General features: G+C 44.6%; 1 protein-coding gene across 6 annotated transcripts in view; it reads right to left on the bottom strand.

Moving 5' to 3' along the window:
• DLGAP4 (DLG associated protein 4) overlaps positions 1-18,000 on the bottom strand; it is a 345,726-nt gene that overhangs the window by 44,119 nt on the left and 283,607 nt on the right. Inside the window, exon 1 of one of the 6 annotated variants that reach the window (XM_038369558.2) lies at positions 9,491-9,746. The exons of the other annotated variants lie outside the window; for them this stretch is intronic. Coding sequence (XP_038225486.1) covers positions 9,491-9,725 — 235 coding nt within the window. The 5' untranslated portion in view covers positions 9,726-9,746. Of the gene's footprint in view, positions 1-9,490; positions 9,747-18,000 lie in introns of those variants that run through there. 6 annotated transcript variants of the gene reach the window in all.

Here is an 18,000-nt window from a genome sequence, read left to right as displayed (position 1 = left end):
TTTTTCCTCTGGCCAGGAGGGATTTAAAGGTGTTTACCCTTCCCTTTATATTTATGACAACTAGGATATGCATTTCCAAACTACTGTGCACACCACTGGCTCAGTGTGCAGAGAACACACAGGTGCTAGCTCAGTTGTCTTCACTATTACTGTGCATTATTGCTTATGGAATCCAACCCATCCCAGTTTCAGAGAAAGCATTCACCCAAGATTCCTGTGACTGCAAAGGAAAGGAGAGGGGATGCTGCATAGTAAGCCAACAGAACCACAGGCTTCAATTCCTTGCCACAGAGATTCAGGTAATAACCCCCTCAGGTGGAAGGAGGTTTGGGGAGCATGGACAGACCTTGAAATCTTGGGTAAGGAAACCTCCAGGAGTCCCTGAGGCAAAGGCATCTGCATGAATGGCTGGCCTTTCTTGGCTACCCATATGATGCCTGCTCAGTGAGGCAACGCAGCTGCTGACCCAATCATTTCCATTCACAAAACCAAATGAGAAAAAGTAAAAAAACCAACAACAACAAAAAACCACTTGGACTATTGAAAAGTTTGTTGAAAGCAGCGTTTCATAAAATGTTTCAATTTTGACAAAAGTGTGTTTTCTGATGGAAAACTGTCAAAAAGGTTTTGACAGTTCCATTTAACTAGTCTAACTTTAGTCTCTTAGATGTCTGATCACAATACACATGTGGGCCAGGGGTGCATAAATTAGCAATAGATAAACTCTAAGAGATCAAGTATGCACAGCACCCGCTCCACTATGTAACACTCTCACCCTACCTGGAAGCCTCAACACCTAGATATACAAAACTGTAAGATAAACACACATTGGTGACTCCAGTCACTATGTCCAGTAATGGAAACAACACATTTAGCTTAACGTCCTGACCATAACAAGTTGAGACATTTCAGAAAGTGGTAAGAAAATGTTTTTACAAAAGAAATTATTTCCCCAATCTCTAACCAATCCACAGTTGTAAAAAGTCATTTGTAAACAGTCATTTGTAAACAGTATAGCAATAAGAGTCAAGTTCACCTCTACCATTCCCATCTCTACTCAGCTCATCCATCATGACATGCAGCAAGTTAAATCACGTTAGCATCTGTGACCTCAGATCACATCACAGGTATCTTGACAGCATGGCTTCTACACTGTGTGGGTAAGCATTACCACAGGGGAGATGGAAATCCTTCTACAATGAAAAGAAGGTAACAAAAAGCCACCCTGCAAACTACTTAACAACTATGGTGTCCTTTGTCCTTCAACAAGTATCAAATATCTGCTGTTTGTCTCTAAAAAAGCTGAAGTCAATCACGTACGGTATCAAACTACTGTAGCTGGAATGCAGCCTAATAGATACTTTTCATCAAACAAATAGTTAACAGGTTGAGTGGATCAGTATTTGGTTCTTAAGGATTTTGGGCTTCCTGCCATGTTCTCCTTTAAATGTGATTTCAACAGAAACTTAAAGGGCAGTGAACACAGTTTCCAAAGTAAGTGCAATATAACTATTTCAAACCTTCTCCCCCTCCACAGAAAGCCTTAAAACTAGAGTCATAACTTAGGCAAATTTAAAAACTTCACATTTTATTTGAAGTCCATTGATCCATTTTGTACTCTCTCTCCATCCAACAATTACCAGCAGTGGGGGAAATAAAGAGAAGCTTTGCTGCCCAACCAGCCTCCTGTCTGATTCATTCACTGATGCCACAAGTTTGACATCACAATTGTTTCCATGACGACAGACTGACAGGATGGAATCAAACAGGAAAAGGCCAATTAGAAAGAAAGAAAAAGCTTTCTTATGGCACCAAGACCTTGGTAACTGACAGCAATGAGAGAAGATATTACAGAGACTATGTGATAGCTTAATGGTTTCAGCAATAAATACATTATTTTTAACTTTTGCCCATGTCCTTTAAAAAAATCAAACCTTGGCTAAACATAAAAATAAAACACCCTATAATGGAAGCTTGTCATTTTAATTACACCATTAGCTTCAGCCTGATTCCATGAAGAGCAAGTGTCCAGGACCAGGAAGTCTCTTCGCTCAAGCCAGGATTCTCTTCTTTCCATCATAAAGAAAGCACAGGAGAAATATTAAAAAAAACCTCTTTGGGGATATACAACAAGAAGATGGTTGATGCCATGCAGAAGCTCTATGTATATAACAGTTTTGAGGGGAAATCTAAGATGGACACACTGGACAGATTCTCAGCTAGAGTAAATTGGCATGACTTCAACAGAGTTATGCCCAATTTATATGAACAGAGAATCTGGCCCATTGACTACTTTTACACTGTTGCAAGCATCTTGTATATAATGCACCACACCCACACATAGCACTCTCTGAAAACATTAGTGGGCTTGTGGATTAGAGAGAGAGCGTTTTCTACATTTTATATTACCTTTGTGTTCCTTCAATGCTATTCTATGGGTAAATATTTCAGAGGTGAGGAGACCAGGCCATACTGAAAGCAGTTAAGTAATGCCTCAGCTGCCCTCAGGTCTGTCCTAAATAGGTGGGGGAAAAGGTAGGTAAGCCAAGAGCTGCCAAAGCTTCATGCAGTCAGCTTTACAGGTAGAGCTAATCCCCGGAGCTGGCAAAACCAGTACTGAAGAGAGGGCAGGAATATTCTAGTTTGCACAGAGAGGAACAACTGCATTGGTGTTGTTGCTACTTCAGGGGACTGTCCTGTCAACAAACTGATGCAGAGTCAGGCAATAATGGATGGTACGGCATTTAGTCTTGCTCAGAGCAAGAACAATTCTAAAAGTGGCGTGAGCCTGTACACCTCTGGTAGCAACTGTATGGGTTAAAAGGATGCTAGGATGCAGTGCCATTTCGCTAGCATAGATTTGGCCCTGTAGGGGAATTGGTGCAGTTCTGCTACAAAGGAGGTAGGGTAAGATTTGGGAATCCTATGCAGAGGATATGAGGCAGCAGAAATATGAGGTAAGGACACATGGCTGTGCCACTACCCTAATCCACATAGTGCACATGCCAATAATGAGGAAGTTTCTCCAACCCAAAGGGTGGAGAAGCAGCTCTATTGCTTCAGAGTGGCCAGGGCAAGGCCCAGCAAGGCTAAAAACAAAACCAAAACCAACATCCCACAGAACAGCCTGGCTGCTGAGGGTGCATACTGTGGTCAGGATTTAGGCTACTCTCTTTTCAGACTGTCTACACTACAGATTCATCAAAGCAGCACAAGTTACATTCAGGAGGTTTTCTAATTTTCTGGATTGAATTTTTTTTTAATACAAATTGCTTAAGTATTGAAGAAACAGTTGTGTAAGCCCAGGCTATGTCTTCACTGTGGAGTTAACTTGGATTATCTACATTTGAGTTACACCTCTTCAGTTAGCCCAGCTCGCATAAGAGCAACCACTCACTCAAGCTGCCATGTTCAGGGGCACATGCTACGATTCTGCATGCTGCAATAAGCTGAGCTGCTCTGAAGTCTTTCCCTGTGAAACATGGATGAACTTGGGACATCCCCTTCGGGGCACGTATGAGGGGAGGGATTTTTCAAGCCAAAATCAACACCTGACATTTCTCGCTCAAATACATGTATATTATAGATTTTTAGCAGTACAAAGGGAGCCCATCACAACCATCATCCGAACTATTCTTTACACTCCTGAAGAGGGACATAAGTGGCAGTGTAGACGTAGCCTATGCCAGCAAAGTGTATGTTGCTCAGGGTTGTGAATATTCCACCCCACGCAGCAACATAAATTAAGCTGGCATAAGTGGTAGTGTGCACAACGCTGCATGGCAGGAGAGCGTCTCCCGCCAACATAGCTTACTGCCGCTCCCATTGACATAATCGCCCCCAAGGAAAGCTCTCTCCACTGGCATAGAGCAGCTACATAAGAAATAATACAGCTGCACCACTGTAAGCTCTCTAATGTAGACACAGCCGAAGTCTACACACAAAACAAGTTTCAGAATATCAAAACAACAGTTAGGAAATATTACTGTGACACTGAACATAAGAATGGCCATACTGGGTCAAAGCAAAGGTCCATCTAGCCCAATATCACGTCTCCTGACAGTGGCCAATGCCAGATGCCCCAGAGGAAATGAATAGTGATCCATTCCCTGTTGCTCATTCCCAGCTTCTGGCAAACAGAGGCTAGGGACACCATCCCTGCCCATCCTGGCTAATAACCATTGATGGACCTATCCTCCATTAATTTTCCTAGTTTTTTTTTTTAAATCCTGTTATAGTCTTGGCCTTCAGAACATCCTCTGGCAAGGAGTTCCACAGGTTGACTTTTTGTTGGGTGAAAAAATACTTCCTTTTGTTTGTTTTAAACCTGCTACCTATTAATTTCATTTGGTGGTTCCTAGTTTTTGTGCTAGGAGATAGAATAAATAACACTTCCTTATTTACTTTCTCAGCACCAGTCATAATTTTATAGACCTCTATCACATCCCCCCTTAGTCGTCTCTTTTCCAAGCTGAAAAGTCCCAGTCTTATTAGTCTCTCCTCAGATGGAAGCCATTCCATATCCCTAATAATTTATGTTGCCCTTTTCTGAACCTTTTCCAATTATAAAAGATCTTTTTTGAGATGGGGCAACCACATCTGCATACAGTATTCAAGAAATGGGCATACCATGGATTTACATAGAGGCAATATGATGATATTTTCTGTCCTATTACCTATCCCTTTCCAGAATGATTCCCAACATTCTGTTCACTTTTTTGACTGCTGCTGCACATTGAGTGAATAGAAAAGGAGTACCCGTGGCACCTTAGAGACTAACAAATTTATTAGAGCATAAGCTTTCTTGAGCTACAGCTCACTTCATCGGAAAATGCATCTGATGAAGTGAGCTGTAGCTCACGAAAGCTTATGCTCTAATAAATTTGTTAGTCTCTAAGGTGCCACGGGTACTCCTTTTCTTTTTGCGAATACAGACTAACACGGCTGCTACTCTGAAACCTGACATTGAGTGAATGTTTTCAGAGAACTAGCCACAATGACTCTAAGATCTCTTTCTTGAGTGGTAACAGCTAATTTAGACCCCATCATTTTGTATGTATAATTGGGATTATGTTTTCCAATGAGCATTACTTTGCATTTATCAACATTGAATTTCATCTGTCATTTTGTTGCCCAGTCACCCAGTTTTGAGAGATCCTTTTATAGCTCTTCACAGTCTGCCTGGGACTTAACTGCTTCCCATATTTTTTATAGTAATATTATATGATTGTGTCAATCATAATGTATTTTGTGCAAGATAAGGCATGTGAGCTATCACTGGGAAGGTTATGATTTGCTGAATATGATTATCTTATCTGTATGCATGCGTCATTTTTCTATCTAAAGTTAGGAATACTGAACTATACATTCTGTACTACAAAAGTGTTTGCACCTGGGGAATGCCCACCAGACAAAATGCAATCAGTCTGGCTGGCTAGCTGGGAACTAGTCAATGGACCATTAGGGAAAACAACAGACTTTTGAAGAGGCTAATCTCCCACCTTACTGAGAAGCTTTCCTGGGATGCTACAAACAGCCTTTGACTCATGGCTGCTTTGATGCTGCAGGGTCATGTGATCATGTCACCTGGTACCAACTCCATGACAGAATACCAGGTTGTTGTTTTTTTTTGGGGGGGGGGGGGGGGGGAGAGAGAAGAGAACCATCCCAAAAAATTTTTTTGTTAGTCTCTAAGGTGCCACAAGTTCTCCTAGTTGTTTTTGGAAAACAAAGGATTCCTGCAATATGCAATACCTATTTAGGGCAGGGGAGTGACATGATCAGTGGTTGTTCTTCACTGAATCCCCGCCCAAGATGACTGCTGTGAAGATCTAAGAAACAAAGACAAGGGGGGAGGGAGGGGTGCAGAGAGAGAGAAGTGAGTCCAGGCTGGAAAAGGTGTCTGGCCTGTGAAAGAAATACCTGGAGTTTTAAGCTGCAAGCAAGAGCAGCTTGCCTTCAAGAACCTCTGCAATCTGCCTAAAATAACATTTAGGGTGAGAAACCAGTTTCTGTAGCATCTTAAGCTTATATTGCATTTTTGTTTTATTTGTTGGGTAATCTGCTTTGATCTGTTTGCTAACCCTTATAATCACTCAATCTTTTTTAGTTAATAAACTTGTTTTAGTTCTCTATAACTAAATTTGTGGAATTCATAACTCGGGGGCAAAAAGCTGTGCATATCTTCGTTCACATTGAGGGAGGGAGCAAATTTTATGAGCTTACACTGTACAGTTCTCTGTGCAGCGCAAGACAATACAATTTTGGGTTTACACTCCAGAGAGGGTGTGCACTTGAATGCTGCACAGTTCTTTAGCTGAGCTTTCTCATGCGGAGCTGATCTCGGCATCTGTGTAAAATCGCAGTTGGGTGTGTCCTCAGGAAGGGGGCTTGAGAGCCTGTCACAGCAGCACAGTGTAAAGGAAACCCAGGCTGGCGGGTCAGGCAAGCTCAGTGGTACCCCAGTACGTCAGGTGGCGCCCCGGAGGTGGGTGCAGGTAACTCATCACAAGTACTTCATAGCACTGAGCTGGACACAATTTAACATTCAGGAATCAGGAAAAGCTTGTGTGCAAGTGAAAAGTACAGAGAGGAAAACAGAGAAGTCAGGGTGTTTATTTTTCTCTATCAGCCTCTACAAATTTGTTCTAGGGAAACCAGAAATAAAGGGATACATAAGCTATATCCTTTCCTCCCTCATTATTTCATGAGACATTCACAGCCCCTTAGACTCAAGGTGGGAGCACAGACAAACTGAACTGCCAGAAGAAAGCAAATTCAATATAAAGATTACTTCAAAGCTTACAGTTGTCAACATCAGCCTTCATAAACAATTGGCCCAATTCTGTCCGATAACTCAAGAATGCAACTCATTAGCTCAAGTTTGGCTAAGTTTAACAACTGTAAATATGCAACAACTTTGCTGACTTCAATGAAGTCATGTCGTACTTACACCCGTGTACCTGAACACAGAATTTTGCTCATTCACTTCAATGGGACATGTAAGCTTATGGGGGAGCAGAATTGGTCTCAGTGCTTTAAAGAAATGCCATCAACTTAATAACATCAAATAATAACTTCCTTTGAAGATTTTGTTCCCTTCTTGCAAGTAACATCAAGATGACATAGTTGAGGCAGAGAAAAATATTCTCAAATTTCCAAGCTTGATTACTTTGCATATCTGACAGCCCTTTGTCTACAGTCATTTTCACAATTTTCCCTGTATAGCCTGTTTGTTTGATCTCATCAAAGCTAGTAAGAAAAGTACCAGATACCTTATTCACCATTAGGGTAGGTCTGTTGTTGGTAGCAACAGAATAGTTGGTAGAAACTATTGCTATACGCAGGTCTCCAGTGTTTGTCACCATGTTACCTAGTCCAACCCAAGCTCTCAGTGCAGATGAATTGCATCAGTGTAATAAGGGACTTGCACTAGTAGGCTTACCCTGGTTTGAAACATTTATGCTGGGGATTTGCACGAGTGGTAAAATGTCTGAGCCCTTCCTGCAGTGTAGCTTCCACCACTACAAGAAGTTTATGGGTCTGAATTTTGCTAGTATAGATAACAGCCTTCAGATCTCTTTACAACAAGAGAAAAAAAAATGGACCAAAAAAGAGAAAGCAAGAGACTAGGTAACTTGACAGGAGGATTCAGAGGCAGGTGTAGTATCCAAAGCCACTTCTAATAAATTGGAAAAATTAGTTGCGGTGACAGTGTCCCTTCAAGCTACCAGAATCCAGAGGAAAAAAAATAGCAGGGCAATGTAAGGACAACCACCTAAAAAACCAAACAGACAAATCTCTACTCTTATTGTAAAGATCAAACTAAACAGTGTTTCAACCAATGCATCATGTATTTAATCACATATTTATGAGATTTTAGTAATCACATCACATTGTAGAGTATATTGGATTAAAATCTGTAAATGGACATCATCTATTCCAGACTTAAGAAGCAAAGTTAACAAGAAGAGTCAATAATCAAAGCAGTTTTTAATCCTACATAATTACATTTTTTTAAATTTTCTCCATCACTGTTACTGCTATGTGTAGTCTGCAAGTGACACCACTTACAAGTAATAAAGCATTTGATAAATCAAAAAACATAACTCAAAGTAATTTGATATACATTTCACATATAAATAAGATATATGACTGCACTAAAGAAAAAATGTCACAAGACAATTTTAAGAAGCTGAAAATTATAACCCTATAGGCATCTTTTGAAACTTCTATAAGTGTGATAGAATCAAGATGACAAATTTGGGTTGCCTCAGAGGGACAGCAACATACTGTGGTTTTTAGAAATATCTGGTTTATAGGATACACTAAACAAGTTCTTATAAAAAACATCCAGGGAAGCCAGTGATAAAGCAACAATACGCCTCAACACCAACATTCTTAACGAACGAGACTCTGGCATGCTAACTAGTTATGCGACCCCCGAGCGGTCGGCGTCCAATTTCTTAGAGGGACAAGTGGCGTTCAGCCACCCGAGATTGAGCAATAACAGGTCTGTGATATTCTTAACTCAGTATTCCTGAAGTCCTAATGAAATATTTCCTGGCTAAAAGAAGTTTTACCCATAAACATTTACTATTTTCATTGTCTCAACTGCTGCCAACCTAAGAGTTTCACACCTCCCAAGCTACCCTCTTGAAACACAAACACACTCACTACTTATTAGGATATACCTTAGGTTTGCAACCACCACCCCATTCTCCCTTTTCCCCGGGGAGTTTTTGCACAGCAACAGCATGCTCCAGATGAGCATGATGCAAACACAGGTAGTGTAAAAAGAAAAGGAGGACTTGTGGCACCTTAGAGACTAACAAATTTATTAGAGCATAAGCTTTTGTGAGCTACAGTTCACTTCATCGGATGCATTTGATGAAAGTGAGCTGTAGCTCACGAAAGCTTATGCTCTAATAAATTTGTTAGTCTCTAAGGTGCCACAAGTCCTCCTTTTCTTTTTGCGAATAACACGGCTGCTGCTCTGAAACAGGTAGCGTAGGCACCCGCGCCCAGCCCCAACTCACACAGAGAAATCAAACGGGGAGTAAGCGACCCCCACACCCAGAGGAGTCAGAAGTGGGGTGTGTAGACTACCAGCCTCCCTTCCCACCCCCGCACAGAGGAGCCGGTGGCGTGTGTAGGCTACTCCCTCCCCACACGCACTGGGGGCGGACCCCCGCTACCCCCCTGCACATGCCGAGAGGCGGGCGGGGGAGGGATGTACGCTCCCTCCCCAAGCACGGAGGAGCCGGGTGTGTGTGTCCGGCACATACGGAGGGAACAGGGGTGTGTCTAGGCTGCCAAGCTGCCCCCCCCCCCAACACACAGGGGTCAGGGGAAGGGACGCCCCCCCGCGGGCCGGTTGGGGGTGGGGTGGGAGATGTACGCTTCCCCCCATACACAGAGGCGGGCGGGGCGTGAGGATGAACCCCCCCCCCGCGCAGAGAGGCCGGAGGGGACCCACACGCGCTCTCACCCGCGGTCCGCAGGGCCGTCTCCGGGCCGGAGCGGGGCTGGCTGCGCTCCGCGCCGGGCGAACAGGACCGAGAGGCGGGGTCGGGAGGACCCGGGGGCGGCCTCTGCTCCCCTCCCCGCTCGGGCCCCGGGAAAGGGGGCGGGTGGGGGGGGGGGGGAAGCAGCGAACACGCTGCCGACCTCCCCCCTACCGCCCGCCCCGCCGGAGGACGCGGGGCCCGAGCCAGGCAGCCCATGGGCGGGGCGCCGCTCACCTCGTTTTGCGGCCTGCTGCAAACTCCCTCCCCGACCCCCGGCCGGAAAGCGCGGAAGGGGGCGGGGGACCCAGCGTCCCTCAAGGGGAGGGCGGAATGTGAGCCGGGCCCGGCCGTGGGGGGAGGGGAAAGGACCAAAAGCCGGGGGGGGGGGGGGGTGAGGAGAGAGAAAAATCCCCCACACTTTTCTGTGGGGTGGGGTGAGAAAATGTGGCCTGGGGAGGCCCCTCCCTCGCCCCTGCACATCCTAGGGAAGCTGGCGTGCACTGCCCCCCTCCATCAGCACTGCCCTGTTGGGACCAGGCAGGAGGGGCCCGGCCTGGGGCAGCAGAGAGGACAGATGCCACAAAATGCCTAGCAGCCGGAGCGGGAGGCAGATGGCAGGAGGTGCCCTGCTCACAGGAGCCCCAGCCATATGAACAGTACCCCAAGAAGTGGAAGGGGATTTTGTGGGATATCCACATACAGCGGGCCCCATTGTACAGCACCTGGCACAACAATCCTGCCTGGAGTAAAGCTTAGGGACCCCCAGGGGCACATAAATCAGGCTCAACAGCCGCCTCACTGCTGAGGTTCAAGTGAACCCGTTATACACACCCAAGTTGGTCAGTGCAGGGATTTATTACACTTCTTATCCAGCTTTTGATATGGTCATACACAATCCCTCCATGTATACAGGGTAGGATCTCGTTTTATTCTTTTAATTAGTGGTCAAACATAGCATGACAGTTTTATTGTTCAGGAGCACCAGGTGATAATTGGCTAGTGGAGTATTAAATTTGGGGCCCATAACATAGACCTTTTTAAGTTGTATGTTTAAAAAAAAAAATCCTTAAGAGAAAAGGTCTGGGTTTGATGAAAGACCTATACACCTCCTCATTTTTTGTTCCTGTAACATATATAGGGTTAGAGCTAAAGGCCACTGAAGTCTGGCCGTCAAATATTTACAAGTGTGGCATGCTATATGATGGATGGGTGAGCTGAAGTTGCAACTGGCATGGTACAGAATGCTTCAGAGGCATCACGTCAAACATTCCAAGTAAAAAATAGGTATTTTCACAATGTAGCCTAAAGACACTACCAGGCTATAGCAAGGAAAATGCTAGTTTAAAGGATGTTGTTAACCTATTTTAAGTCCCTATTTTTAACTTTATAAATGGAAGCAATACTCAACGTATCATTCTTCCGCTATGCATGGTACAATATGTACAATTCCCAGACAAGAGCATTTACTCAGAGTGGGGGTTTAATTAACTCATCTATGTTTACAGGGTTATTAGAATGCTGTAGTTGTATAAGCATGAAAACTGGAAATTGTATTACCCATATGGTGCAACTCTAGTGTGTCAACAAAATAAGATATTTTCAGAGGCTAGAAGTAGGACAATATCTGTATTTTGAGATGTGTAAGATGCCATCTATTTTAGCCAAGACATAAAACCCAAGACTCTGATCACTGTGTGATCAGAGGATTCCCTGGCACTTTTCACAGGTGTTCTCTGGCCAAAATTCCAGCTTGTTCAATTATGATCTGAGAGTCTAGGGATCCTACAGTTTCCACTGGATTTAGTGTTTTGTGCATAGAAAGATTTTACATCAGAAAACAGTCTTAAATATTTGCACAATAGACTGTACTCTACTGTGCTTACTACATTAAAATGAAGCGGAAGTTTCGTTCTAGGGCTTGTATATTTCTTCATTTATCTAGTCATCATGGACATTCATTGATAATGATGCCACATCCCGAGAGACATAAAATGAAAAAAAAAACCACACAACAAAGCACAAGATATGCCATCAGCTAAAGAGCTAGTGTTTCATTCTTTGGTGCCCTAGTTTCCATTTGGTGATTACTTAGTGGCCACTTAAACGGCATGCATTTTGTACCATTGTTTGCAGGCTTAGCAGCAAGGGCAGTCCTACACTTAAAGGTAGTCCTGGTGTTCAGGTAGATGGACAGGGTAGGAGAGGGGAGGGGAAATTTGCACTACTAACATTGCTATACCTGTCCAGTATATAGAGGATTAAGGAGCTCACATATGCAACAACTGGCTCTCCACTTTTACAGGGATATCACTTGCACAAGCCATTCAAAGTTGTTACTGCACTGGGGAGCCAGAATGCCATCTACTCTGGACAGAGTGGATTGTAAGAGCTTACTTTAGCAGTCTCCACTTAATAATCAGGAGTGTTTTCTGGCCTTGGCATCGCTTGTAAGCATATTGGCACAAGAACAATAAATGTTAACATGCAGTGTAATACTTAATGCCCATTATTAGCTGTGGAAATCTCCATAATCCATGAAGAGATTTTACTGGCACTTTGCAACTATACTTCCCAACAAACATCAGAACCTGGTGCAAAGCGTAAAGCTGAGCCTGTTACTGTGCATGACCCATGCTGCTCCCCACACAATGGGTTGGCTTGCTGATGAAGCAGCAATGCTAGGTGCCAGTACAATGTGCTGCCATTTGGCAGACCCCAGCTAGTTTCCTCGTGCCCAGGCTTTTGCTCCCAAGAGGCCCTGAACACCTGCAATGTTACTTCAATTAGACCTGCAAGTGCCAAGAACCTCTCAGAATTAAGCCCCAAGTTGGAAAGAGCAGAGATTGTTGTAGAGGCGGAGCTCAGAAAGTGCAGTCCAGAGTAGATGTGGTTTTAAACCATTTTATGCCAATTCTGGGCCTGCCCAGGCCCCAGCGTAAGATTACAGCAATCCCTGGGGTTGCTGTCAAAGCTTTCCACAGCCTACTGGATACTCCACTACCACTCTCTAGCCATGGCCCTACCCATCCCCAGAATCTCCCCTTTTGTCCCTGGTACATTCCTAGAAGCTGCAAGAGATTATGCCAGCTCTATGTTGTCCAGGGTGCTACATTGCTCAGAGTAGCAGCATAAAGGGGACAGAATGCAGACCAGGAGTGAAAGAGATCACACTGGAGGGGACAGGAGTGTTGTGTCAGTCCAGCCAGTAAAGCTGCAGCACTGATGGGCTCCACAGGGCTCCTTACAGGCTTCATGAGCAAGGAGGACATGACTGACTCAGGGCTTCATGTCTGGGCAGAGGTGGCAAGCTGGAAAGAAGTGAAGTTTCCAACACAGAAAAGATAAGGCGTCCGATCACAGGGTAGCTAGTCCCTGTGAATAGGCCAGGCTCAGTGCCCCTTTGTCTGAGCAGGTGGAGCCCACAGAGACAATTAAAGGAGGCAGGGCTACTCCGGGGCCTATAAATGCATGTCAGAGGACAGGAAGAGGAGTGATTGGGGCAGGTTGTGCCTGGGGAGAAGAACCACAGAGGAGTGATGCCCAGGAACAAGGGGCCAGGTGTTCTGGGAAGCGGCCCTCTGGCAGGTGTTCCAGAACGGGAGCAGAGCTGGTTGAACAAGAACTGGCTGAGAGAATGGAGCTGGCTAAGACTGGGAAGCTGCAAAAAGCAGGATTACTAAAGACCCCTCGGAGGGGAGGCGGTGAAATCCCAGAACAAAGGGTGAGCTGAAGGACTGTTTTAGTCTATTATGGGCTTATATTTGGACAAAGAAACCTACTTAAAAGGAGCCTGGGCATTGCAGTGAGTGTTGTTAAGCTGGGGAGAAACCCTGCCATGTCACACATGGTGCAGAATGCAGAAGGGGTGAGCGAGGTGGGTCTCTGTTGCCTGGTGAAGAGAGGGAAAATGCAGGCAGGGGGATGCAGAAGCTATCTTTGGCCATGAGGTGGGCAGCCCCTGTATTACAGGTCCCCCTAAAAAAGCCCAACTCTTTTCTTACTGGAGGACTAACTAAGAAGAGTCACACACAGTAGTGCACTGTATATTAACACATGAACATAGCAATTACCATCCCCTATCAGTGCTCCCTCTAGTCCATCATCCTGTCTCCGACAGTGGCCTTCCCCTGAAGCTTCTGGTACATGCATCTTCAAATGGGACAATTATGGAATAACTTGTCTATTGGGGAAAGTCTCTTCCCAATCTCAGGCAAGAAGTGGTGGCTTTATGTCCTGAAGTATGAGGATTTACATCCCTTCTAAGTTTGTACAGTGGCTAGCACAATGGGACTGCGATCCATGACTGGAATCCTTAGGTGCTACCACATAAGTAGCCATATAAATGTCTAATCCCTTTTTGAATCCTAAACTCTTGGCCTCACTGATATCTTATGACATTGTGCAAAATCATTTCCTTTCATTAATATTAAGTATGTTGCCTTTCAGTTTCATTAACATCCCCTTTTCCTCATGTTATGACAGAGGGTAAATAGGAGTGTCTAATTTACCCTCTCTATACCCTTCATTCTGTATATCTCCTCTTTAAACCAAGAGACCCAGTCTTCCAACTCTCCTCAAACAGAAGGCCTTTGCCTTTTTCCAATCTATTTTTTCCACATCCATTGAGACAGGGCAACGGGACTGAAGACAGTGGGTAGTTTAATAAGTGAGTTAGCCACCTAGATGGCTAAATCCTATTGACAGTCAATGAAAATGGGGCTTACGTGATTTAAGCATGTAGGTATTCTTGAACACTTTACCTAGTGTTCCAGATGAATGTGCATACCACCAATTGATATCATGGCATTACAAACACTAATTATTTCTATATCCCATTCTTTAGACATCCTAACATTGTTTGCTCTTTGATTTTTTGAGAATGCCTGTGACTTCCTCAGGCTGTGAAGGTCAATCTAGTTTGAGATTTTTCACCATCCAGCTAGTGATGTAAAGAGAACTGACAGGCTTAACCCACAGAGTGCCAACAGGGTAACGAGAATAAGTTCCTGTGTGCACTGGCTGATGAGAGGAAAGAGCAGTAGGGCAGGCAGTGGTATTTTGGTTGATGCAGTTCTAAGACAATGCTTCCTTCTGCATCACAGCACAGGCACCAGTGACTCTGAAAAGCCACTGCTACTTCATTATCTTTTGTACTGCATTACAGACCAAGGCTAACAGCAAAAATGCAAGTGAAGGAGGGAGAGAGGCAGCAAAACTTTTTACTATTTCCCTCCGATAACTGCCTCTGAATTATTTAAATGCTTTATAAAGAAGGATTAAGAAAAAAATTGGAGTCAAATTGCTCTCTCCTCCTTAGTGAGTCAATCAGACCTACCCTAAGCCACTAGAAACGCCAGTCTTTTCTTAGCCTGAAGTGAAGTCTATTCTGTAAGTGTCAAAAGCTACAAGTATCACTGATCTATAGGTCACAGCTTAGATGACATGCGGCACCACAGGCTCTGTTACTCAGTCTGTGGGTGAGAGCCCCAGTGCACTGCTAATGCCTCAGTCTGCATCCAGACTTATCTCTGGATTGTCAAAATCCTGTCCCTCCCATCCATGAGATGCTGCTGTATCCTTGGGGCTGTGAACTGCACTCATTGGAGTGAACGTGCAATTCCACTAGGGCAGTGAGTCCCAGACTTCTGTATGCCATGATCCTCTTTGGGCTGGCCTCTGTTAACACACTTCCCAGTGGTCTGACACAGAGCCCTGCAACGAGACAGTACCTGACTACTAGTGTTGGCTTCAGATCAGAAAAGAACCCGAGCCCTGGGATTCAGATCTGGTGGGCTCCTCTCTTCCTACCCATAGGGTTGGTGCAGCAGCAGCTGCGGCCAGCTCACTGTGCCGCATGTGCTGATGAGTCCCAGTGCTTCTCAGCGTGCAGCAGACAGTGCAGCGAATTGGGGGCGGCCAGGAGCACGCAGCCACCTCTCGCTCATCAGCATGCATGTCTCGGGGTCACAACACCCCATCTGGGAAATTCTGCACTAGGAAGCTTTAAAGGTAATATGTCCTTTTCAATTAGGACACAGCTGTATTAGCTCAGAGCAAAAGCCTTCCTACCTCTTCACCATCCTTGCCTCGCAAACCATTCCAATCCATATGAATGTGTGCCATTCTGCTTCCCGCCTCGTCCCCCCCAGGGGTCCTGTTATCTCCATATGGCTACCATTGCTGTAGTATCCACGCACTTCCCAATCTTTATTGCATTTATCCCTACATCAGCCCTGTGAGGCAGGACAGTGCTATTCCCCCATCTGTAAAACGGAGACCTGAGGCACAGAGCGGGAGTGTCTTGCTCAAGATCACCCAGGAAGTCTGTAGCAAAAAGGGCACATCCTTATTGGCATATCTGAAGGGCCACTCAAGAGGACTCGTACGGAGACTTAAATGCAATCATTGGGGACAAAGTGCCTACAAGTCATTAATCTGGCTGATCCCACTAGTCATGACAGCATTCCCACACTGTGTGGACTTGCAAATTAAACAATTTAAAAACACACACCATTTAAGCAAACACATTAAATTTCCACCCCCAATCTGATTTTTTTTAAATGATGTGAGCCAGGGTACAGGTTGCAGAGAGGAGCCCATTTTTCAGTATCTTCCTGAAGAGCAAACCAGAGTTCATCACTGTCTTGATTACAACCCGTTGTAGAACTTGATCCTGACAGCATGGACTCTAATCTGCTTTCACAGGGAACTGCAATTATACTTATCGATAATTTTGTAAAATCTGCTTTGACAGACCGTGTACTGACAACTTTTCCTGGCAGAAATTAAAGTGGATTTTTCTTAAAGAAGGCCACCCGTCCACACAACCCTAATCCTCCTAGCTCACATATGTTACTGTAACTTGCACTGCACTGAATCCAATTACACAGCCTCAACCCAGGAAAAATCTGCAGCCGTTTAAGAGCAGAAAGCATCAGATGAAATGGTGTGTATGGGGGGAGAAGCCTTACTGCAAATTTGGTTCTGAAATCTCACCTCTGCAGACAGGTAAGTGGGCACTGTCATGAAGAAAATACACCATTCTCCATCATATTAACAATGTGATCCAAACTGCCTGGGTGACGTACACTTGAGCGAAGCATGGACAACAGAAAAACCTATGGAAGCCAAGCTGGCGTTACTCTTGGGGGGATTCTGCGTGAGTGCGCACCTGCAGAAAACTGGTTTCCCTGCAGAATTCCTGTGCTTCCCTGACAAAAATGTCAGGAAAGCCACGTGAGCGGTGCAGGGGGAGACCATGGGTGCACTTTTTTGGGGGGACTGCCCCCCTCCAAACAGAGGCAAGGCATGGGGGGGCACATGGGGTTGTGTGTCACTACCTCCCCCTCATTTCTGCAAGTGCAGAGCTGCCCAGCTGAAGGAGGCTGCGTCTTGACTCTGCAGCTGAACACTGCCTCCTGGATGCTAGTGACAGTTGTGTTCCCCCACTGCCATGCTGGAGCCACATTTATGTATTGACAAATAAAATTTGCAGAATTTTAAAATATTGTGTGCATAATTTGTATTTTTTTGGTGCATAATTCCCTCAGGAGTACAACTGCAATCTGGAAGTGCCTCACAATTGTTATTTATTCTATGTTAAAAGCAATTTTCAAGTATATTACTCTGGCCATATGAACAAGCCAGCAGTGAGCGCCACCAAGCAGCAGGTCTCGTATACATTGTGCATACAGGATTGAAGCAGCAGACAAATAAACTTGGGCTAAATTGTCAGAAATGTCCTAAAAAAAGCGAACAAAATTACATGCAAAAAGTGGGTAATGGTGTGTAACTATCTGACATGCACCTGGTCACACAAGCTAATGTAAGTTGTGGTTGGATGGTAAAAGGGGAAGGGTATAATGATTTTTGCCAGTTTGTGGACAGCTAAAACTTTTCCCTTTCATGTCCAGAAACTGTGGCTTCAAAAATCACAAGTCAACCTTTCTTAAGAAGAATATTGAAGCCATCCGTTGACCTCAGTAGGGACAGGCAGTGTTGCCCTTAGTCAGTGGCTAAATATTACATTTGCAGTGTTCCCTATACAGCAGAGGCTTCTAAGGGCCAGATCCTACCACCCTCACTTACATTTAGCACTTACTTTGCCAACAGTTAAACTGAAAAGAATGGGACTGCATGTGGAGTCAGGGAAAGGAGTTGGAATCTGTTCCTAATCTGGTTAGAGATCTAGTGGATTTTTGGCATATTGGTGGGAACACACCTGGTCTTCTATTAGTACAGTTTACACCAGCTGAAGATCTGGCCCATTCATTCCTAAAGGACAGGTGCATTTTCAAGGCTCCAAAATTGCATGTTACCTCTTTGTAAGCAGATTTTGGACTGGAAGTCAGGACATCAGAGTTCCATTCCTGCCTCAGTCATAGACTTCCTTGACCTTGGGCAAGCTACTTACAAGTCTGCTTCTCCAAATTGTAAAATAAGGATAATGATACTTCCTCTACCTAAAGGGACATTGTGAGGCTTAACTCAT

The sequence above is a fragment of the Dermochelys coriacea genome, chromosome 13 (assembly GCF_009764565.3).
Source record: "Dermochelys coriacea isolate rDerCor1 chromosome 13, rDerCor1.pri.v4, whole genome shotgun sequence".
Taxonomy (NCBI): Eukaryota; Metazoa; Chordata; order Testudines; family Dermochelyidae; genus Dermochelys; species Dermochelys coriacea.
Note: the sequence above shows the minus strand (reverse complement) of the source record. Positions and strands in the feature narration are given on the sequence as shown.